Here is a 25,183-nt window from a genome sequence, read left to right as displayed (position 1 = left end):
TTCACAGCAGCCTTAAACATATAAATGTGTTTTTCAGCATTTTAAGGAGTAACAGCTCTATTGAAGTTGAGGTTTCTAATCCCTTTCTCACATTAGTGTGGAAGAAAACAGATGGGATTCCTCAATAACTGTGTGACAGTTTCAAATTGGAATCTCCCCAGTTTTCATCAGGCAATTTCAATGCAAAGGGATAGAATCCTTCCTGAATACTAGTCTTTAAAGCTGTTCAGGTATCGGCTACTGGGAACCTAATTCCCTTCCATTTGGGCTTCTAGTATATTTATTATTCATACTACCAACATGTGGGTAGGGTAGAATGCCCTTTTTAATCAAAATGTATTTGTTGTCAGTCAAGTGTTCTTATTACACCAATCCAAGAGGTGTGCAAATTGACCTACTATTCAAATTCCTATTCCCATTCCTAGTGTAATGCTACCTGTTGTTGCCTCTCACTGTGAGATACTCAGTTCACCTTTTATATTGTTACAAAATAGAACAGGGTCAAGAAATAGGTCCTAGTGTTAAGAACAAATTAAGGCATGAGTATGGACACAGTTATGGAGGGTAATAAATAAATACGTTAGCTTTGACCAGGCAAACACATAATTTATTAACAATGAGCAAAACATACAAGATACAACACACTTTGCAATCCACAAGCCATTTACTCTATATACAGTATGTATAAACCTTAGGAAATGTAACTATCTCCTGTACTCAACATGTCTGATCACCACAAATAGCAAGGCAAATGCAGATCCGCAGGCTGCAGTGGAATTTGGACATGTCATTTACTGTATTTACGGTGGGGGAGGTTGGGAACTGCATCAAGGTCATGCCAGGTGAAACTGTTTGGCAGGGATACTTAACTGTCAGCTGAAGGGTGAAATATTTGTCAGTAGAGAGAACTGTTAAGAGAAGGCTGGTAGTTCCATTATTATTGAAGCCTTCACGCAGTGATGGAGAGCCTGTAATACAGGGATATTTGAAGGCTTAGTTGTAGAAGTACAGTCTACAGAAATTCCAGTGTTTGTTGTTATATACTGTATATGATTCTTCTTCCAGATAATACTCATGTTGACATTTCTATGTTTTTATTGGTTGTTTTGCTTCAGAACCTTTTAGTTTTTCCATGGCGAATGCTGAATTAAATAACACATTTTACCATGTTCATGGCAACTGTAGGTCTTGTAGTTACGTATTTCACAGCTACCTGTAACGGAAAAAAATGCAAAAGAAAAGATTTTTTAACTTTTCATTTATGATGTAATTCATAATAAGAGGTTGCAAAGAAAAGCCCTAGTGTTATTTACGTGGATCAAATTAGATTGAATTGTCACTTTGGCAAGGTGCTCAACTGTATAACAACATTTGTTCTAGTGTTATCCTGTAGTGGATACTGTATTAGAATATTATTAATTATTTCAATTCTGTCCTTCTTACTCCCGCTCTGACTTTTGACTTCCATATTCTCTCATGAATGGGAAAATGTCATTTCCTGTCATAAAAATTGGAAGTTCTGTATTGTATACACTATTTATGACTGCCCTAGACTTACTTTCAAGTAAACATACAGTATGTTTTAGAATAAGGTTTCTATACAACAAATGTGTAAGTTGTATTTGCTTACTTTATTCTTTCTAACATAGATTTGTAATGTTCCTTTGCTCTCTATTTACTGTAGGTGACTAGCAGGCAGCTATGAGTGTATTTTAATGAAGTAAAAAAAATATTTAGTCTTGTAAAATAGAGCTGTAACTGAATGAAAGTCTCTCTAAGGTACCATTGTTGCGTAAAGATACAGTACATGACATTTGTGGTCTAACGTACATAGTCACAGACTTTTAAAATGCAGTCTTTCAGAAGATGCAAAAATAGGAACAATTGTGATACATTTTTCTAGTACTGTGTTGCCATGAGAAACGTCCCTTTCTCACCTTTCATCTTTCCTTATCAACACTGGATTCTTTCATTTCTATGACAGGGTTAGGCCTTCTGTTAAGACCTGGGTGGTGTCCTTACTCTCAGGCTTCAGTGTTTCTAATGAAATCTGTTTCCCTCTTGATTAAATACTGTATGAGGTAATTCACCTCTCACACAGATAATATCACCCAAGATGTAAAAGAACTTTAACACAGCGCTCATGTTTTGTTATCCTCAAAAATGCTTTAGAAATCATCTCCGCAAATGCCATGCCAGTGTACAGACAAAAAATATTAGTCTCTTCTTTTTGTGATACCCTGTAAAACATCTAGGTTTATAAGTGACACATTGTAGGTTTGATTGGAACAAGGTGTGTATCTTGAGCAAAAAGTGTGCTTATTTTTGCTATTAATTTCTGTGACTAACTTAGGAGGAGGAGTTGTATAGTGAAAATGAGAAGAAAGCAATGTGCTTATTTTCAGTGTTCAGTGTTTAGTATCCAGGCAGAAAAATACAGAGAAAATTGGCATTTATTCTTGGAAACTCCTTCATACTTTCCAGATCCAAGTGAGCAGAGTTGAAGAAGCTATGAATTAAAATGAGTTGAAAGAGTCTGAGGGATTGATACAAACTGTACCACAGCATGTTCATTAGATAGGTTTGGCAAGCTTTTGTTTTTCTGCTTTATTTGCTCTATTACTACAACTCGCTTAGCATTTTAGTCATTTCAATCTGCTCCGTGAACTTTTGCTCTTGGTTGCGTCAGGCTGTTTCTAACAAGAGCATTGCAGCTTCCTCTCAGTTTGTAGATTTTAGCTGTCATGAGTAAACTTACATTTGCACCCAAATCGCTGAGAGGTTTTTGCTCCAATAAATTTCACTTGAGGTTAGGAGCTTGACAAAAGAGCTTGTAAAAATAGGGGTTGGAGTGTTTATGTTGACTCCAAATTGCCTCTTTTACACCACATATTGCTCAGTTCTCATTTAATACAAATATGTCTCCTACTCATTTCTTGAAGCCTCCATCAGTTGAGAACCAGAGTGAGAAAGATAAGTAGTATACATACTGTATTGCAACGCACCCAGTCAAAAAGGAACAGTCTCACACTGAGTACATGTGTGTGTAATTTCCTTGACCAGAATGTGTTCTATTCCCTTGAAACTAGTTTAATGCACAAAAGCACAGTGCAACAAGCAGAGCCGACAGTCAGAGGATCACCTCTTTCCATACAGAATATGGCGCAGAGGATCTTCCGTTCCTTTATCAGTGCCATTGGCAGCTGTCAGTTTAAGAGCACATTGAAGTGATGCGGAAATTGGTGTACTCAATTTTTTTTTCCCATAGGAAGTGGCCAAAAATAAATGGTTTTCCTGAGAAAGTTAAAAAATTCGTCTTATTTTCCATGCACCCTCAATGAGGTTAAAATTGTATTATTAAAGTCACTCTCCAAGTTCAGGCAATCACTAGCCTTACTTCAAAACAAGAACTGCCTCTATGTGCTGTCTTCACAGTGTCAAAATCTTAATGGTCCCGCAAAATCGCACTTGAGACGTGTTTCTTAGTCTGAAACAAGTGCTTTATCCATACCAGTACAATAGCTACTTAAGCCCTTCTACTATTTTTAACATCTGAACCCAGTAATAAAGAAGCCACAATTTCAGGTTGGAAAGGAAATTAAAGGTGGTGAAATTGTAGAACTCTTGCCTCCCATGTGAGTGATAAGCTTTTGCCAAAGGGAAGCTGATATAAAAAAATAATGAGAATCTGTCAGAAATCCAAAATATGGTCTTTTCTGCATTATCTGTTATATTCATATTTCCCGCTGTGTTTATTTGAATGTCTCTTCAGAGAGCTCTGTACTTACACCTTCTCTTGTGAACTCTGCCAAGTGCCAGGTAGAGGAGTCAGCAGTGATTTCTTGAGTGCATCTGTTATTCAGAATCTCATCATATTTTAAACCGCTGAGGGCAATGAAACTATGCTGATACAGCAAAGAATGTGAAAATTGTGCCAGTTCAAATTAAACTTCTGCAAGATTATTCTGCTTACAGTGGGCATTGGGATATAACAAGAAGACTGAATGGAAGTTCACAATGTTAATTACAAGTTTTCTTTGGGAAAAAAAAATTCTTGAAGGGATATTAATAATTGGTTTGTGGAAATTCCTGCCAGAGCTAGAGAGAAGAGTGCCACCTACTTGTCCACCTTCGTTGCTTACAGCAGTAACCTGGTTTTCCTTAGAAGTGTCCTTGCCTTGCTTAGCTTCTGAGGTCTAACAAAATCAGGCAAGAAGGAAAAAAATATAAAAAACAGCTGTTAACAAGTTTTTAAATGCAGAAGTCAAAATTAGGAATATGTACATACTGTCAGCGCATGCGCTTTTGAAATTGTTTTAGTTAGAATTGCAAATTATGTTTGATGACCCATCCAGTTTGGAATCACCAATTGTGTCATCACAACCTTGGCTCCCAGCAGAAGCTCCCATGGGGGGATAATGAAGAAGAGCAGGCAGGCACTTCTAACTCATAGTGATGTCACAGTGTATGCACCAGTGTGTCTAACAGCAGGTTCAGTGCCTATTCGCAGAGTGGCACAGTTTCACTTGGACCCCATGAACATGGGGGGAACATGCAAACACAGGAATAGCCTCTGGCCTTTCAGGGATCTAACCCAGGACACAAAAGTTGTGAGACAGCAAATCTGCCGCAATAAAACAACTGAAGAGCGATAAAAATAAAACCTTTTGTTTTTTTTGAGTGTTTTGACATTGCAAGTCAATTGTAACTGTAAATACAATGACCAGACTACAGATCTGAATTTTTGCTAGACTTGAGACTTGCCATGACACCAAATATTGGGGTAATTTACTGGCATAAATATAAAATATTTTAAAAATGCAACACAATTTATCCCAAAATACAAAATGATGTGAAGCTACCCATTTATTATTGTTATACGGTTATAAGGTTTTTACTTTTATCTTTTTATTCAGTGCTCTTTGCACAGCTTTCAGGTTGCTAAAAAAGGAGTTCAATAGACATGAGTTCAATAGCAAAGAGACAAGGGCTTGAACTACAGTAGATCTTCTGTAGGATAGGTTAAATGGAAAAGGTGGATCCTTTTTAGAAAGACTTTTAGTATTACAGTATTTTGATAGGTGGCATGATAGGCTTATAAATAATAAATAATTATAAATAATGCGAGAGCTCCTCGTTATATGCTAAGTAAGGTATTATGAAAGATGTGACAACACATACACGGTGAGAAAAACACGCTTGTAACCTTGCGTGTGCCAGTGTGCAGTGTGCAAGAATAAAAGGAACACTTGGGCTGAGAGTATGAATGTGATGGTTCAGTGAAAGAGAGAAGACAAGGACTCTGGAAAATGACTCGAACCACAGTGAAGCACCATGACAGCACTCTTAAGGAAATTTAGGGCCCTTGCATATTCAGTAGCCTCCAGCAACCAAATCAACTGAAACGAAGCCCTCCTGGTCGATGCATCCTTGCTCAACTACCCGTAACAGCTAAGTAGGGTCTGTCCTGTGACTTCTGCACAGAAAGTGCTGCATACAATAACACAGCTGAGCAGTATGAGAGATCCTTGAGATTGAGCACATCATCCAAAGACTCAAAATTGTTGGTGTCCAAGACAGACACCCCTAAAATATTAATATGATGTGAAAAAGGCTCCACAGCTGAAAACCTTTTGCGCTCATTTTTTGTAGAGTTATCCTCTGCAATTCCCTTTATCCTTGCTTACATGCTTAAATTGAATAAATGTATTGCAATATTTCTGTCAGAAACCTGTCAACAAATATTAAGAAATTGTAGACAAAACCAATGGAATCTTTCTAGTAATATCCTGTACAATCTATATCAACCATTGTTTCTTTCAATTTTTACATAAACACCATTTTTCTTAGACCTACTGTATACATATTAAAGGATTGTGAAAAATTGTGGCACACTGAAGGACTTTGTTGTGGATTCCATGCATAGGAAATTGCCGTTTTACCCAAACCAAAATAAGTATCCTGTCATAAATGAAATGGTTCTTTATATTGGGTTAATTTACTGGCAATAAACTGTCTCCTTCATGCACAGTATTTCTATTCATTTTTTATTACTGCCGTACCGGGATTAAGTACTTGTTTTCACCCATAAAGATCAGAAAACTGAAGCATGTGATCACAAATAACCTGTTTTGCTTATGGCAAAACAGTTTTTTTTACAGATTATAATTTTTCTCAGATGAGTGAATAAATAAAAGAGAAAATAGTTACACATTCCTAACCTGTCAGAATGTTTAACATACTGTACAGTATGGGTATTAAGAGTAAAGGTACAGTAGGATTTAATTTGTCTTCTGTTAATATCTTATTAAATTAGGGTTTTTGTGTAATGTTGAAGGGGATTGACAAATCTTTTTTATCAGGTCAGACCTGTTTTGAAGCTGCTCTGTGCTAAGTGTTGCCTAAGGTAGCGGGAAGAAACAATTAGTATAAAGAAGTGGTAAATTTAGCTGTAGTGACAGTAGTTAGATTATAGTTAAGAAGAATGTTAATGTGAAGTGTGCCAGAGGGAGTTACTGTAAGAACCCTTTCCCTTCTAACCGAATCTGTCCCATTCTCCTGTGCTCTTGGATATTAAGTCTACTCAAACAGGTTATTTGCATTAAAAGTGAATGTAAAGTCCGAAATCCATTAAGATATAGGAAATGTGCCTAGACTTAGTGTCTGAAGCATTATATATCTTTTCAGAAGAGAAAGAAACAGTTATTTTCCTGTGAGATGGTTTTTATTATTTCAAACTTTTTAAAAAATGGGAGAGAAACGCTAGACCGAAAGGTATAATAGAACAGTTCTGTCCTCCCACCAAAACCCTCACTTTCAGCCATAAGTACTGCCCTCTTCCAAGTCGCCATCCATGGAACCCTCTGGACAAGAGTTAGACAGCAATATCAGAACTGTGCAGGAATGATCTGACCATCTCACTGCACTGCACACCACCAACACACCTCTTCCCACAGCAGCTGTTCTGGCAGTAAGAAGCACATGAAATAACTCTGGATGTTCACTGAGTTATAACATTTGGGCTTAGGTCTTTTATTTTTTTAAACTGTTCATGACACATTAAAGATAGGGTGCGAATTCCACAGAAAAAATAGCCACTGCATGGTTTTAATGCAGCTACAGAGGTCCGTGTGCTTCTTTAAGAATTGATCTCTCTGTTCATATAATGAAATGGTCTGTTCGACTCTGGAACCCTATTTGTTTCAAGCAGTTAACTTCTAAAGAGCTCTGGACAGTGGGAACAAGCCATAGTATTCCTATCTTTCAGTATGGAGGGTCATTCAGATTAATTTAAAGTTTTGTCCTCTAAAACGGATGGTGTGTGTCGTCTTCTCTTTTTTATTTCTTTCTGGTTTCAAATTTTGTCATGTGTTTTCTACCAGTCATCTGTTTTCAGTTCTGCTCAGATTTTTCTTTGACATTTCAAATAACCATTCCAGCTAAAGCAGATTGTGGATGGATTCCTAGTGTCTGTGTGCAAAGTAATTGCACACACTTCACTGCTTTTCCTTGGGAATTCAGAGGATTAGACTTCTCCATCACTTCCTTTCCGGAGTCTTTCCATAAGATGCTTTTCCTAGAATTCAGCACAGCTGAGCCAAATCATCATCAGAAAAGTAAAAATGATGATGAACTAAAAGAAATGGAATGATATACAAACAACATAAAGTCTACTCATTCAAGCCTAAGTCTAAGTGAAGCAAAAAACAATGTACAGTATTTATTAACTGTTTACCATTCTTTTTATAGCCACTGTTGATGTATGATTTGTTATACTCTATATCTGGAAAACGTAATAAAAAATAATTTCTTCCCTAAAAATAGGCCTTTTTATAACTTAGCTTTTACTCTTCAGTTTTTTTCTAAGTAACCCATTCCCTATTCCATGTGTCTTGCTTTGGTGCAGGCAGAGAAAAGGGCCAAACTTGTGGCTGTGATGAACGCAATGGAGGAACCTGCCGGGAACGAGACACAGAAGGAGGAGGAGGAGGTGGTCGTCAACCAGCTCCCTCCCCAACAGCACACAGACCCGGCCTCCCCCACTGTGGCCACCACCCCCGAGCCTGTCTCCGCGGAAACTGTCGACAAATCCATCCCCAAGTCAACAGATGTGGAACCCGAATACGAGGTGAAATACTCCTATTTCTGGGGAAGGGCACCAAACACCAGACATACTGTATTTTAGAAGAATTTTCTAAACTGTTTTCTATAGAGCAGAATATTGGAATCAGTTTTATTAAAATTATGCTGTATTCAGAAAACTGTTCACTGTGGAGTACTTTAATTTGATGTACTTACTGTACTAATAAGGATCATGGGAAACAGTTTAATAGACAAAGGCAACAGACGATGAACACCTCCATGTCTGCACATTAGCCAGCATGGACATAGATGGTTTCCATTTTAAGCTGAATGTAACACCCCGTGGTGTGTATTGTCAGTGTCCGTGATGAAGAATTCTCTGCTGTCCAACTTATAGTTGCTGCACTATTCACAATCACCGCCATATAGTTGTTTGAATAGGCTAGCTAATTACAAAAGTGCCTCTTGTACAGTATGTGTCAACAGTTTAAACCCAAAATCACTTAATTTGTTTAGCTTCTTTTTGAGTCTAAGTAGTATGTTTGCAAGTTTATTTTTGAGAATAGGGTTTTAAAGGACCCATCAATATGATGGAAAATGGTTTAAAAAAAACTTTGACAAGTATTTTAATATAGAGTATGTGTTCTTTGCCATTTTGCTTAAATGAGAACATAAAAGTAATCAATTCCAGCATAGGTCATACTGTACTAAATTGGTTCTTTATGTGTTTTCGTGCCCAGCTGATCTGCCACATACCAAACAGGCTAAAAAGCCTATAATTTTGGTTAAAGAATTATCCAAAAATTAACTACTCATTAATTGCCAGTTAAAGAGAAAAAATTGAGTGCTTGAAGTGTGCTGTATTTATCTAGCTTAACATTAAGGATGCACAACAGAATTTTGTTTTTATTGTTGATATGGATAACATAGTTAATAGTATATTCTGAAGGGTTTCTTCTTAGATACAAATGAGAGGAGCCACTCAAACCATCTAGCCTGCTTGATAGCTGGTATTTAATTAAGCCAAGGATTCCATACAGCTTTTCTTGAAAGATGCCAGGGTATCAGCTTCAGCAACATGGCTAGGTACACTGTAGCTTGTTTAATACTCCCACAACTAAGTTACAGTTCCCATTTTGTATGTTCTTTACTGTGTGTTCAACCAGTTGAACGCATTACAAACCTTCTCTACCTATTAATAAGTTAGGACATATGATATAGTCATTTGGACCCTTGGATTTTGGCTGATCACCCTAAGCTATTTTTTGTGAGAAGATGATGAAGTTACAACAGACTTAGTGTAAGGTGCGAACCATTTCTAGAAGCTGTTAGAAGAATAGAATTTTAAAAATGTGACTGACCTAAATGGATTTTTGTCAGATTGTGACAAATTTGAATTATTGTGCATAGTTCATTATTAATTCTGCCATTCATTTTAGAAAATCAAGGAACTGAACATTATGCTTTAAGTGCCTTGTATCAAGCAATGAGTCACTAGGAGAAATTATGTTGATTTGATTGTTCTGAGCTTATTGACTTTTTAGAAATACAGTGCAGTCCATAAGTATTTGGACAGTGACAGAATTTTTGTTGTATTGGCTCTGTACTCGAACACATTGGATTTGAAATGAAACATGCCTATGAGGTTAAAGTGCAGAATGTCAGCTTTAATTTGAGGGTATTTATGTCTATATTGGGTGAACCATATAGGAATCACAGCCCCTTTTATACATAGTCCTCCCATTTTAGGGGATCAAAAGTAATTGGACAGTTGACCGCTCAGTTGTTTCTTGGCCAGCTGTGTGTCATTGCATTGTGAGCTCATGCACAAGAGAGCTAACAAAAGGTCTAGAGTTTATTCTAGATGTGGCATTTGCATCCGGAGTCTGTTGCTGTTGTCTCTCAACATGAGGACCAAAGAAGGGGCAATGACAGTAAAGTGGGCCTTCATGAGGCTGAAAAATCAGAATAAATCAATCAGAAACATAGCCATAACATTAGGTGTGTCAAACTGTTTGGTACCAGCTGTTTGGTACATTGTTAAGAAGCAAGAACGCACTGGTGAGCTTAGCAATAGCAAACGATCTGGGAGACCACGGAAGACCACAGTAGTGGATGAGCGAAGAATACTTTCAATCATGAAGAAAAAATCCTTTTCAACTGTTGAACAGATCAGGAATACCCTCCAGGATGTAGGCATAGATGTGTCAAAGACTACCATAAAGAGAAGAACACACCAGCATAACCTCAGAGGGTTCACCACGAGATGCAAACCACTGGTAAGCCTTAAAAACACGAAGGCCAGGTTACAGTTTGCTAAAAAGTACATAAAAAAGCCTGTAGAGTTCTGGGATAAAGTCTTATGGACAGATGAGACGAAGATTAACCTGTACCAGAGTGACGGAAAGAGAAAAAAAGGAACTGCTCATGATCCAAAGCATACCACCTCATCTGTGAAACATGGTGAAGGTAGTGTCATGGCTTGGGCATGTATAGCTGCCAATGGAATTGGCTCACTTGTCTTTATTGATGATGTGGCTGCAGATGGCAGCAGCAGGATGAATTCTGAAGTGTACAGACGCATCTTATCTGCTCAGATCCAGCCAAATACCTCAAAACTCATTGGACAGCACTTCACCTTGCAGCAGGATAATGACCCCCAAACATACTGCTAAAGCAACTATGGAGTTTTTCAGGGCCAAAAAGTGGAATGTCCTTGACTGACCAAGTCAATCGCCTGACCTAAATCCCATGGAGCATGCATTTCACTTATTGAAGACAAGACTGAAGGCATAAAGCCCTTGAAACAAGCAGGAACTGAAAATGGCTGCATTACAGGCCTGGCAGAGCATCACCAGGGAATATGATGTCTATGGGTCGCAGACTTCAAGCAGTCATCAATTGCAAAAGATCTGCAAACAAGTACTAAATATGAAAAATTGTATTTAAGGTTATGTTAATGTGTCCAATTACTTGTCGTCCCTTGAAATGGGGGGACTATGTATAAAAAGGGATGTGCTTCTTATATGGTTCACCCAATATAGACATACTGTTAATACATTCTGCACTTTAACCTCATAGTCATTGTTTCATTGTTTCATTTCAAATCAGTGTGCTGGCGTACAGAGCCAAAACAACATAAATTGTGTGACTGTCCAAATACTTGAAATTGAAATGGTGCCTTCATTACGGTGTAGTATGCAGTGGGCCTCATGATGAAAAGATTCTCATTGTTTGTATTGCTGCTTGGCTCCTGTAGGACGGTCGTGGCTTTGGGATTGGAGAACTGGTCTGGGGGAAGCTGCGCGGGTTTTCCTGGTGGCCAGGCCGGATCGTGTCCTGGTGGATGACAGGGCGGAGCAGAGCTGCCGAGGGAACCAGATGGGTCATGTGGTTCGGTGACGGCAAGTTTTCCGTGGTAAGCTTTACATGGACTTTATATAGCCATGGACGTAAGTTGGGTTTTATGTCAAAATTAGTTTGTTTTTAAGGGGTTTCACCACTTATGTGCATTGTTTGGACTGCTCAGGGTTATCAGAATCGCATTGCTTAATCATAAAACAAAAAAAAGGTCTGTTATTGTACCAGTGGTATATTTGACTGCATTAGTTTTAAAATATGGCTCCTGCAGGCTCGGTTCAACAATTCAAACAAAAGGCTTAACTCCTGCAATTTAGAAACAGGTTTAATATGTTATTCTTTGAGATTTGAGCCATATCATCCTGCAACTCACTGGCAACCCACTGAAGATAAGCAGGTGTGAGCCTGGTCAGTACCTGGATGGGAGACCTCCTAGGAAAGCTAAGGTTGCTGCTGGAAGTGGTGTTAGTGGGACCAGTAGGGGGTGCTCTCCCTGTGGTCTGTGTGGGTCCCTAATGCCCCAGTATAGTGACAGGGACACTATACTGTAAAAAGGTGCCATCCGTCGGATGAGACGTAAAACCGAGGTCCTGACTCCCTGTTGTCATTGAAAATTGCCAGGGTGTTACCCTGGTGTCCTGGCCAAATTTCCCCCTGGCCTTTACCAATCATGGCCTTCTAATAATCCCCATATATGAACTGGCTTCATCACTCTTTTCTCCACCCCACTGATAGCTAGTGTGTAGTGAGTGTACTGGCACACTCTGGCAATGCTACACATTGGTGGTGGTGGGTAGTCTCCATTACCTGTAAAGCGCTCTGAGTGGAGTGTCCAGAAAAGCTCTATATAAGTGTAAGGAATTATTTATTATTATTGTTTGTAAATATTTACTTTTTCTCATCACATTACTCTATAGGTGAAGAGTGTGGTGCTACTTTGTGTGCAATACTAGTACCTAGTGCCATAGTGTATAGTTACCTTATTTCTTATTAAGCCACAGTCAAACTGGAGTGTTAGTATTAGCACTACGACAGTCAACAATTTAAAGCAGTGGTTCTCAAACTTTTTGGACCAAGTACCACCCCTAATCCAACCAAAGCATCCAAGTACCACCTACAAGTCATCATCTCATAGGAACCCCAGAAATTCTCAATGACCAACATGAGCGCGAGTGCATACACACTCACACATACATATAATAAATATTATAATAATAAATTTCGTAGCGCCTTTAAAGGTGGCTTCTCAAAGTGTTTTACAGAAATAAAACAGTAACAACAACAAATAAAAATAATAAAAAAGCACCATTTCAGTCAGAGGGGTGAGCCTGTTTAGTCGAGCAAAGCAGATGTGAATTAATTTTTCGAGCCTTGATACAATTCACAACAGAGTCTAACAGATTTTAAATCGTCAGGCATTTTCTTGACGGCAAAGGTCTCGCGGTGGATGTTGCAATGCATCCATTCATTTCTGGAGCAACCTCTCTAATTCGTGCAACTACACCGTTATGTCGGCTTGTCATTGCTCTAGCACAGTCTGTACAAACTCCGACACATTTTATCCAGTTGATGCCATTCTCTTTGATAAATTCATTCAGAAGCTGAAATATGTGCTCTTCTGTAGTTCCTGTTGGTAGCGGTTTACAGAACAGAAAGTCCTCACGGGACGTACCCTCAAACCCGTATCTAACGTAAACGAGCAAATTGGCCAAATCGACTACAGACTCATCTAATTGCAGTGAAAAACATCTGCTCATCTCAACGCGCTCTATCAGCGTACTTTCGATATAATACTTCATTTCAATAATTCTATGAGTGACTGTGTCTTTCGTGGGGGTAGCAGGTCGAGCTGTTTAGCAGCTTTTTCTCCACTCCTAATAGTATGGCTTACCTGCTTTAGCAATCCGCAAGTTTGCATTTTTCCGCGTTTCCGCTTTTATTTCCGTATTTAAGTTTTTATTTCATGCGCATGGGAGCGAAACACAGAGACGCTCAGTGTATTTTTCTCAAATTAACTTAGAACAGTTCCTAAATATTTTTCTGTTATCTATCACGCTTTCCTGTGCTCACAAGATTACCAGCGTTTGTAGCAGGTATTTCTATGCATTCCTGTGTTTACAACGTTGGCATTGTTCCAAAATCACTCACATTCTCTTACCTCCCTATTTGCTGGAGATACAGTAGTTTTTTTTTAAATACAATTGGTCACTTGCGTCCGTAGCACGCATTCCTATAGAGTGGTATAGAATTACAGAGTATCTCTTGTGTCCACTGAAGTATTAGCGCGCGCTGTATCGTAGTACGTAGGCTGCGTATTCGACACGTATTAAAATACAAAATATAAAAAACCCATCCCGATTTTCAGTGCACACAACACAGTTCCAGGGTCATTTGACGTACCACCTGGCAGCACTCCGCGTACCACTGCAGGTACGCGTACCACAGTTTGAGAACCACTGATTTAAAGTATTGTCTTTGGGTATGTGATGGCATTCTGAGGCAGTTATTAATGGAGTGGTTAACCTGCCAGCCTGTGAGGCTGTCAAAATCTCAGGCCAAACCGTCAATCAGTAAGCAGACCGCAAGCAGACAGACACCAAACCAGAAGGGCCCTCATTACTTAATTAAATAAATTGCAGATTTGCTGTTTTAGATGAAGCTGAGTGGTCAAGAAGGACAGTAACACAAGAAAAATGACCCTGTGCCACTAGTGGAAATGGATTTTCCCATAAACATATAGTTCAAGTTTATTTGTCATTCCAGCCATATACAAGTATACAGAGAGGCTAGAGGCTAGAGGTCTACGGTGCGAATGCAGAGAAGGCACTGACAAGGCAAAGCATGTGGGGTTAACAACGAATAACAGCCTTTATTGGGCAAAAAGGGGAAGAAAACGTAACGAAGCCTAACCTTCAACTGGATTAACAAAATGCACAGAAATGTAACAATAAAAAGGTCAAAAATTAAATGCCAAAAATAAAACGAAGGATTAACCTTTATGAACAGCGAGAGAAAAATAGAAAGACTCCAGGGTTTAACCTTCAAGTCCTACCTATTAGGGGAAATTTGAGAAGCAGTTTCCAGCACTCTACCTCTCCTCAACTGTCATTTCCCAGAATTAATCATATTAGAGGTTTAAATCCCCTTAAATCTCCCGTGTGGGAGATACCATAGTATACAGTAGGTATGCATAGGCGGGGTCATAGATCCAGAGCTCTAGCGACTTTAACTATATATCTTTTTAAAAATTAAAAAAACAATATTAGCAACAAATGTGATAGACTACAGAAAACTGCTTGCACAAATGGAAGACAACAATTCCGATTCCCAAACACAAACAAATGACCCAGTTCATGACACACACCCCTATCTCATGATATGGTTCGAGCAGTAGCCCTAATAAAAAGCTGCATCCGTGAGCGTGCGAAACTTAAAAGAACACTAACAGAGACAGTTTCCCAGTAAGACACGCTTGACCGTACCACAAAGTAATTGGCAGAAATAGCCAATACTAAAGAAAAATAAAGCCTCACGTTCTGTTACTGCTTATAAACTTACTGGGGAGAGCACCCACTCGTCAGACTTACTGAAACAGTCTATTAATATCTCAGCCATTAATTATCAATAATGGCAATAATGGAATAAATTCATCATTGCAAATTCACACACTTAACCAAAGGTTCTTTATTCTGACTGGCACTTGGATTGCAGTAGGTTCTGTGTACTAGTGGGTTCTGTATGCCTGTATGTGAAAGTGATTAACAAGTAAAAAAAAACATAATTTCCCCGTGTATGAAGACATCAGATTAAATTAATCTTGAAGAAATACAACAATGGCAGAATATACATTGGCACACATAGATACTGTATAAGCCCCTCTGTTTACCAAATCTCTCAATAACGTACTGTACTGTATTTCAGATACTTAAGAATTTAAGGTTCCAAATGGGAGGAGGTCATTGATCTCAGTTGTTAGTTTAATGAGTTAATGAGCCTTTTCGTGGATCACAGAGTTTGAACTTTTTTTTACAGCAGGAAAACTTCTTTTCAGAACTCTCAGGTCTGAATCCTCCTGCACTCCCGCTTGTTGTGAGCACACAGTCCTTATAGGGTGTGTAACTGGTTCCTACTGCTGTGCTGAATGTGAAGAGAGATCAGCAAGCTGGTTTTCACAGTCATATACTACAGTATACAGTACATATACATTACACTCATGGTATCAGCTGACTGCATTCACAGTTGATGTCTCTCAGATGACTGTATCCTACAGTGGCTGCATACTGTGTTTCCTTTTTACCTTTTTATAATACTAATTAAAAAAGAGATCCACGATGTTATGTTTGATCTAATAAATCTAATTTTTCATTTTTTAAAGTTTTAAACTTGTTTAGAAGTAAAGAAAAAAAGGTACTTTTGAAAGCAGACATGAAACATGAAAGCAGAAATTCTATATTTAAAACAGAACTAAAAATGAGCACCCAAAAGTGAAATAATTTAGACAAAACATGAATTTACAACACAGTAAAAGAGAATTTGTTCTAATTCGAGTTTATGTGAGTATGTTAGACAAAATATATAATGTGTTTTATTATTTGTGTTCACGCCAGGAAGTAGCAAAAAACCGGAAGTATATGTACACTTGGAAACTATGGATACATATAAAATGATCTGTGCTACAGAGAAAGTAAACCAAACTTAGAAAGTACATGCACAAAAACAGAAACACATTGAGTTTATAATACTGTTCATCACTACATCCTGATTTCTGTGAAATATTTGTTGGTTGGGACTGATAGATCCTGAGAAAGCAAAAATCCATTATCCAGTGAAACATTCCTTTGCTATCATTCAGTTCTTTTTTAACTGAAATAGACAAAACTAGAAAATTTTGAAACAGTGATCAAAAGAAAGTAAAGAACCTCCTTCTGCTAGCTCCTTCCTGTATGTGCAACTCTGTCCCGCCAGAAACCACATCAAACCAAAGAGTGAAAGCCTCCAACCAAAGAAGATTGGTGGTTGAAAATGTCAGAATTCTTTGAAAAGCTACGAGGGGCAGGATTGGTTCCTGAATAAATGTTGCTGAAGTTTTTTTTTTCATATTCAAAATAAGAGGGTGCTGTACTATCAAGCCATAGTGTTTCACAAGGTGAAAACATTTTTGACATTTCAAATTCTGTTTTCATTAGTCAAGGGCATATTGTTCTTTATAGAAAAACGATATAACTATTCATGTTCTTAAAAGGTATCTTAAAAGCTGTTTGTTGCTGTAAATTCTACAGTTTAAACAGTGATTTAAACAGTTTCCATAGTATGTTTAAATATCCATGTACTATATATATATATTGTATAATTCAGCCAGATTAAATGTCTGAATTTGGATGTTAACACAGACAGTTTTAATGTGTAAACAATACTAAAATGGGCAATTTATCTTACTTATGCTTACTTATCTTTTGCTTGCTAGGTCTGCGTGGAGAAACTGATGCCTTTGAGTTCATTTTCTAATGCCTTTCACCAGCCAACCTATAACAAACAGCCCATGTACAAGAAAGCAATTTATGAGGTGCTTCAAGTAAGTGAAATATTGTTAATTTTTTTTTAATTGTTTCCAAAGTCATGTAGAGGCTTTAGGTTCAAAAAGACCAAAATATGTATAACATAGAAAACCTACAAACAAAAGTTGATATTCTTAAAATGGAAATGACTTTTTATGTATCAGATACCAAAGAAAGCCAGTAATCCAGGAACAAAGCCTTCATCAAGAGTCGATTTTGAGAGCCTTAATCTAAATTTATAAACCCCCACCTCTTGCCATGTGACGTACTGTATCTGTCATTCTTCTGAAGTTTTGTTGATCTATGTTCCATTCCCATGTGTGTTATTGATGTCTGGGTTTCTGGCAGCCCTCTCTATCATGTAAAACACAATGGCAGTGCATTCACTGCTGTGCAACCACATTCAAAAACACAACCGCACCGTAAATTATGTGCAGTGTAACATGGTTGCATTGTAGAGCAAGTACAATATTCTGGAGTTGACAAGGTAAACAAGGGCTGGGCTGATTAACCCACACACTGTCAGTCTTACACACAAGAATCAATTAGTGTAAAATGAGCTTTATTGTGCAAAAAAGCAAAATTAAACTGAGACCTAAGTCAGATAAGCTGGCCAAGACTATAAAATACAGTCAAAGCATGAGAGAATATTGCAGTGTGTTATTCTGTATTGTTAATGCAAACTTTTACTTTACTGTCTAAAAAATGTGTATGTCTAACGTCCTTCTCCCTTCTGAAGTGGTGGGAGGAGAACACTTTTGATGTAATCCTGAAAAAAGGATGCTGTATGTTTAAGGCTTAACTGGAAACTATTGTTAAAAGTCCATCAGTCCACTGAAACTGCATAATTTGTAGGCAATGAATGTTCCTCTATCAGCACAAAGTTTTAAGAGTGCCGTTAGCCTCAGATGAATTGTAAGTAGCTAGCATTGGGGAAAAAAGGACTTAATTTATCTTTGCATATCCCTTTTTGGAACAAATGTTCTGCAGTAACACACAAAAATAACTTCACAAAAAAGCACATACTCTGCATTCTCAAAAGACACTAGGTGTTAAATTTAAATTAGAAAAGAAAAAGTTAATTATCACATTAAACGTTTAAAATGGCATGAAAGGTTAGAATAGAAAGAGGCACAAAGCTACAGATTTTAGTTGGTACTGTAGCAATATAAACTGCAGCAGTATTTATTGTTTTCTGTAACTGTTATCATGACAGATACAAAACATGTTCTTCTAATGCTTACAGTATATACCTCTACATTTTATTCTGGTAATTGAAAGCCTCTGTAAGTAACTTCATGATATGTAAAGCATCACAGGAAACCTCTGGAGTGATAGAGAGGATAGAGAGGAAGCATGACTACAGTGAGAGCTGGAAGCATTCAAATTGTGCACTGTACACCATGTGTGTGACACTGAGAACACTTGTCATAATGACTTTGTTTGATGTATCATCCTGTTCGAATGAAGGTTGCGTGTCACATTAAAGGTCCTGTGATCTTTTGGCAGGTGGCCAGCAGCAGAGCAGGAAAAATCTTCCCTACCTGTCCTGACAGCGATGAGACTGACACATCAAAATCAGTAGACCTTCAGAACAAGCAGATGATCGAGTGGGCAATGGGCGGGTTCCAGCCAACTGGGCCAAAGGGACTGGAGCCCCCAGAAGGTAGTGATTAAAACAGCAGCTCTGCTGACAGACACTGGGCTCTAATATCCACAATGCCCACCTGGGCAAATTTGGTGTGCTAGTCCCCAATTCTTGGGGTTTGTTAGCATGTTTTTGTCTTTCTTAGTGTTTGGGTTGGGTTTACTGTTTTCCCCCATGGCTGCCTAATGATGCAGTACCTGCTGAAAAAAAAACAAGACTTAGTGGCTGTCTTTGACTACTTCATAGCACTAGAAAGCACAGCAGATTTAATTTAAAATCTGTCTTGGCTAAAATAAAATTCTGACCTTCTTGGGACCCATGAGAAATAGAGTTAGCACCTTGACAAGGAAGGTGTTTTCAAAGGTGATTCAACTTGCTGCAGTGTGCAGTGTGCTTTGTTTTTTATCTTAATTTTAAACAGCACAATTTAAAATGAGATAAAATTACCGCTAGATAATTAAACTTATGCTATCAAATTAGATATGTGTTCTAAATAGTTTGAAAGGGTTCTTTGTCAACATGTACAATAGGAATTTGAACAAATGTGTACAAAATAAAAAAACTTCCACTTCACTAGCATTTCAGAGCTCGGTAGTGTCAAAATGCTCTTTACAACTTTCAATTAATTTCAGTTTACAGTTACAGAATAACAGGGTTTGTTATCATTATTTACCGATAAGTTCCTTCCTTTTTGTGGACACATTATTTGCTCCAAAACCCAGTGTTTACTATCATAATAACTCACTTATGCAGTTTGTTAATTGTATAATTCAGAAATGTAGATCCTTTTCAGTACAAACTTTGCTGTTTCCATGTCTATTCTTTGCCTTTTTCACATTAAAACTACTCTTCACTTTACTGTAAGTGCATTTAGGGCTGCGGTTTCTCAGTCTTATGAACCACATATATTTGGCTGTCCACAGGAAAGAACGTTTGCTCCAGTTTTTTGCTCCTGCTGTTTTCTCAGAAGTCGGTACTGTGCATCCAGCTACAAATAATGATTTAAAACCTTGGTCAGAGCTGAAATTCCTGCTTTAAAAATTATTCCCCTTCAAGGCTGGTAACAAGCTTTGGGAATGTGCTCCTTGTTGTTGCAATGTTGAAGTCACAACGTTTCTTCCCCTCCCCAGAGGAACGTAACCCCTACAAAGAAGTTTACACTGAGATGTGGGTGGAACCCGAAGCTGCAGCCTATACCCCACCTCCACCAGCCAAAAAGCCAAGGAAAAGCACAGCAGAGAAGCCCAAGATCAAGGAAATCATAGACGAGAGAACACGAGGTACTAGAAACCTGCTCCTGCCCACTTCTGCCAGTGTACCTACAGAATCCACTTTGTTACACTGAGACCTATTGAAATGAAATATAAACCTTTAAGAACCATGGGTAGTTTAATATAGTGGATTGCAAGGTTAAAACCTGTGCACATTACACTACTGCAGAAATAGCAGAAACCTAAGAGCAGGCACTTCTTTGCTAATGATATTACGATACGTGAGTTTAACTGATTAAGTAGCCTAACTCTTGACATCCATGTACTCTGATTGTAAAGAGCTGCATATAAAGTGAATATTGCTTGAAGCATATTACAATCGAATAAACATGTTCATGCTTATACCTCCATCCTGTGGTTTGGACTTTATTTAGTCCTGGCCTGTGATCTACACCAGTGCCAACCTACCCATCGTTACACTGCTGTCTGCAGAAATGTGAGTAATGTATCAGAGCTGGGTACTTTACTGGGTGTAAGTCTGGGGGGAGGTGGCTAGGCTGGAAATCAGTATATGCTGTAAAACTGGACCTGAAGCAACCCTATTCTATTCCTAGGGCTGAAAAGTGACTTTCTTTTTTTTTAATTTTAGAGCGGCTCGTGTATGAAGTGAGGCAAAAATGCAGAAACATAGAAGGTATGTGGTTTGTCTTTCACTGCTTGGCCATAGTGTCCCTTCCATATGACGGACAGCATCTGTCTCTCATTAACTGCATCAGCGACTCTTAGCGCTCATTTCTTTCTAGCTGATATTTAAGAGTCTTGGACAGACATCAAAGTCCATACAACAAGCACACACTTCATCCACAGAAGAGTTTCTGCAACAATCCCTTGGACAGATTCAATTCTGTGAGAGGAAGTGGGTCAGTGATGTTGAGCAGCAAGTAATCCGATGGGGCCATTGGTGAACTGCTGAAGAGGACTGTGTCAGTGACATGAACAAAACACAAAGCCTGCTGTCTTGTCCCTTGCAAAGTACTTCTTATGTTTAAAGGCTTATTTTGCTTGTGACTGCAAAACGCTATTACTAGGCAGGGCTGCGTTGCTATACTTGCAGCATAAATGTATTTATTTAGATTTAAAGTGTATGCTTTTCTTTACAGATATTTGCATTTCCTGCGGAAGTCTGAATGTCTCCCTTGAACATCCTCTCTTCCTGGGAGGCATGTGCCAAAACTGCAAGGTATGTTTATGTGTTTGCCTTTCCAGTGAGATAGATAAAAAGTCTCCTTTCTGAAACACTGTGCTTGGACAAAGAGCTAATTAACAGTCTTACCCATAGTTCTCTGCAGCTACCTTAACTCCTACCCTGTGATAGAACAGTTCATTCGAATAGATATGTTCTTCTTCTTTTCTGTTTTGGACCTATGTAGTATCAGTATAATCATGGCAAAATTGATTATATTGGTTCTTGCAGGGCAGTCCTTCAAATTTAATCGCATTGATTTATTTAAAATACTGTATTTTTCTAATATTTTTTATTTAATACCAGAACAATCAAATGCAATTTGTATCTCATTTTATTTTTCCCATAATGTAAGTATATTGAAGAGGTGAAAGGAAAAAGGTTGTTCTTTGTAAATGTAAAATTGCAGGGGTGCCTATAAATCTATTTACTGCCACCCTCCCACATTATTATGTTTGTTAATATTGTATATTGATATGCTTGATTTTTCTGTCAGGATGAACTTGATGGGGTTCTAAGGCAGTAAACAGGGCTAATAACTAAATGAAAATTTCAAATTAAAATTTCATTTTAAGTTACTGTACAATACAAATGCCCCTATTCCTTTATTACACATTAATATAAGGATGGCGTCTCCCAATTCATTTTTAATATAATGTTTCTTTTACTGTTTTTTTTTCTCTCTTAGTGTAAAACAGCTGCTTGAGGGCTGAGCAAATTTCCGAGATAACAAATTCTTATAGCATCACATGTAGACTTTTGAGAGCTGTATTTGTGAGAAAACGAATTGTGTGCTGTGTTCTAGTCACGTGGTATGAGCAGTCCTGTCACTGACAGGAGTCAACAAATTTTCCTACTTCGCTCAACAGGACACAGTCAGAAACGTCACATTAGCAAAGTGTCAGTCGGTACTGCTCTTTTAGTGTTCTGATAGTGTTTTTTAGGCTCAGATCTTGGCAGTTACGGTCTCTGGCTTCACACGCTTTCTTGTCAACTTTCACATCACAGAAACACATGCGTTTTGGCTTCAGCAACAGTCGTATCTGAGTTACAGGGAACAAACACTGTTCTGCATTTTTCAGAATTGCTTCCTGGAATGTGCGTATCAGTACGACGATGACGGATACCAGTCGTATTGCACCATCTGCTGCGGAGGCCGCGAGGTGCTCATGTGCGGAAACAACAACTGTTGCCGGTGAGAAATGTTCCAGACCTTGAGCATATTGTGGGGCCAGCCGAGGACATCTTGAAGACAAATGGCAGCAGTAAAGCTGTGGGAAGAGAAAAGGCCACAAAAAAAAAGGATCGAGTCTGTGTGAATCCAAGGATTAACAATAGGGTTTATTCTAGTTTTGTTTGAGATTGTTTATTTACTGCTACAGCTTTATTGGTCAGGTTTTGTGACCTATGAATGCTTTAAAAGGCTATAAATCAAATACAGTGTTTCTCTCGGTCAGACAAAGCTACTGCAAAACAGTGAAATTCCAAATACATACAGTATAAAATTATCAAATGCCACACAATTTTAGATATTGCACATCTTGTATTAGTTATAGCCGGACGAATAGGGATAGAAAACGGGTTGATTTTGATTGCTGTCAGACAGACAATTCAACTATGTGGCCCTCTGTCACTTGATGAAAGATATACTGGTGCATATACAGTAGTCCTTCTCTCGAAGCATTATCAAAGGGAAGACAGACTTCTCTACAGTCCAACCTATGGTTCAGTATACTAAAGAGGCACTGACAGAGGTATTAGTCCATCCTGGTCCTTCAGAGCTTTCTTGAAGGTAACAACTTTAAAGGAGACAATCTGTTTGATTGTCATACACAAAAGCCTACCATTGACAACATGAAAAGCAGATACGTGGATTGTATCAATCAATCAGTCAAGGTTTATTTATCAATGCACAAACAGTACATTCTACAGCAGTGTTGTCGGCATTGAAATGCTTTATCCGCGAGCTCGTTAAGAGGGATATAAGAGTAGAAGGACAGAAGTTTATAGGGATTAGGTTAAGGCTGTGGTTGGCTGTTTAGCAGTCTTATTGCCTGGGGGAAGAAGCTGTTTCAAAACCTGTTGGTCTTGGTCTGTATACTTGGCATTGTTTTCCAGATTGTAGTAGAGTGAACAAGTTGTGGTTAGGGTGAGTGGGGTCCCTAAGGATAGACCTGGCCTTCTTGAGGCTCCTAACAGTAGATATCCTCAATGTTTGGTAGCGCGCAGCTGGTAGTGATTTGAGCCAGTTTCACCACCCTCTGGAGTACTCTCGGGCGGAGCAGTTATCATACCAGGCAGTGATTCAGCCAGTTAGGATGCTTTCAATGGTGCACCTGTAGAAGTTGGTCAGGATGTGTGACGGCATGCCAAGCTTCTTTAGTCTGCAGAGAAAGAATAGGCACTACCGTGCTGTCTTGGCTACGAGGTTGGTGTGGTGGGACCAGGTTAGATAGTCTGTGATGTTGACACCAAGGAATTTGAAACTGTTGACTCTCTCCACTGCGGACCCATTGATGTGAATGGGTGTGTGGTCTGTTCCTCGATGCTTCCTGTAGTCTACGATCAACTCCTTAGTTTTGCTGGTGTTCAGAGAGAGGTTGTTGTCCTGGCACCATGTGTTTCTACCTGCTCCCTGTACAAAGACTCAACACTGTTCATGATCAAGCCGATGATCGTTGCATCTTCCGCAAACTTAACGATGAAGTTTGTTTTGTTCCTGGCAATTCAGTCGTGGGTGAATAGGGAGTAGAGGAGAGAGCCGAGTATGCAGCCTTGGGGGGTGACTTTTTTCAGAGTCAGGGTGGAGGATATATTTGTGCCTAGTCTCACCACCTGCGGTCAGCCTGTCAGAAAGCCCAAGATCCAATTGCAGAGAGGGGAGCTTAGTTCTAGATCCCGGAGCTTGGTGATTAGCCTTGAGGCTACGATGGTATTGAATGCTGAGCTGTAATCAACAGACAACATTCTCACATACGTTCCTTTCTTATCTAGGTGTGAAAGGGTAGTGTGTAGTGCAGCGGCGATGGCATCCTCAGTTGATCTGTTCCGTCGATATGCAAATTGCAGTAGGTCCAAGGTGTCAGGCGGTAAAGAGGTGATGTGTGCTTTGATGAGCCACTCGAAGCATTTCATGATGATAGATATGAGTGCAACAGAGGCGGTAGTCATTTAAGCAGTTGACTCTGATTTTCTTGGGGATCAGGACTATGATGGTTTTCTTGAAGCAAGAGGGGACTGTTCATTGAGTAAGGGAGAGATTAAATATGTCCGTGAAAGATGCCTGCCAGTTGATCTGCGCAGGCCTTCAGGACGCAACCAGGGGTAGCATTGTGTCCAGGAGCTTTGCATGGATTTGTCTTTTTAAAGACTTTGTACACATCAGCTCTGGACACAGACAGTGGGTGTTCCCCCTAGTTTACTGGGATTTCCTTAGCTGGTTCTGTGTTATTGATTTCCAACCTTGCGTGAAATGAATTTAGTTCATCGGGGGGAAAGGCGGTGTGTGTCGTGTTGCTGAGTTTCACTGAGGCTGTTGCTGAGGGTTGCTTGATGAGGAAGAGAAAAAAGCTATCTTCCTTCTCCTAAGTTTTCTTCTTCGATACAATGGTATTGTACCTTCAATAAAAGACAGATTGACAACACGATTTTTGAATTTCAAGCAATGCTATTGAAAAATGTATTTTAATTCAGCTTTTATTTCTGGATATTTTTGTGCATGCAGTACAGTTCACAGTTTTAATGTCAGCTCAACACAATGTCATTTGTTTTGTTCAATCCTCCAATTTCAGGTGAGCATAAGTATTTAAATAAATTAATTTAAATTAATTAATTAAACAATTCTGTTTTTAGTGGTGATGAAACATTTGTATCTGGCAGCATAGCCTTTGTAATTCTCCTGTCTCCTGCATTCTGGAGTTTGTCTGTAATCTCTTTGACTTGTTATTTTAAGGTTTTTCTTCTGAGTTCTCAAGCTTTCCTGTCATCAACTGTTGTCATCTTCCTTGGACAACTTGTCTTTTCCAATTGCTTACTCCTCCAGTAATTTATTTACTTTTCAAGGCATTCTATATTGTTGATTCTG

At 38.7% G+C, this 25,183-nt stretch overlaps 1 protein-coding gene across 9 annotated transcripts in view; it reads left to right on the top strand.

Annotated features, from left to right (window-relative positions):
- The window catches only part of LOC148839582 (DNA (cytosine-5)-methyltransferase 3A-like), a 285,242-nt gene that overhangs the window by 225,711 nt on the left and 34,348 nt on the right, over nt 1-25,183 (top strand). For all 9 annotated transcript variants that reach the window (XM_088908896.1, XM_088908889.1, XM_088908882.1 and 6 more), the window contains 8 exons: nt 7,907-8,128; nt 11,342-11,500; nt 16,907-17,014; nt 18,507-18,663; nt 19,776-19,925; nt 20,506-20,550; nt 21,017-21,096; nt 22,182-22,294. In XM_088908896.1, the coding sequence (XP_088765022.1) occupies nt 7,907-8,128; nt 11,342-11,500; nt 16,907-17,014; nt 18,507-18,663; nt 19,776-19,925; nt 20,506-20,550; nt 21,017-21,096; nt 22,182-22,294 (1,034 nt within the window). The remainder of the gene's footprint in view (nt 1-7,906; nt 8,129-11,341; nt 11,501-16,906; nt 17,015-18,506; nt 18,664-19,775; nt 19,926-20,505; nt 20,551-21,016; nt 21,097-22,181; nt 22,295-25,183) is intronic.

Source organism: Atractosteus spatula, chromosome 2 (genome assembly GCF_055471065.1).
Source record: "Atractosteus spatula isolate fAtrSpa1 chromosome 2, fAtrSpa1.hap1, whole genome shotgun sequence".
NCBI classification, from domain to species: Eukaryota; Metazoa; Chordata; class Actinopteri; order Semionotiformes; family Lepisosteidae; genus Atractosteus; species Atractosteus spatula.
This window is presented reverse-complemented; position numbering and strand designations above follow the sequence as displayed.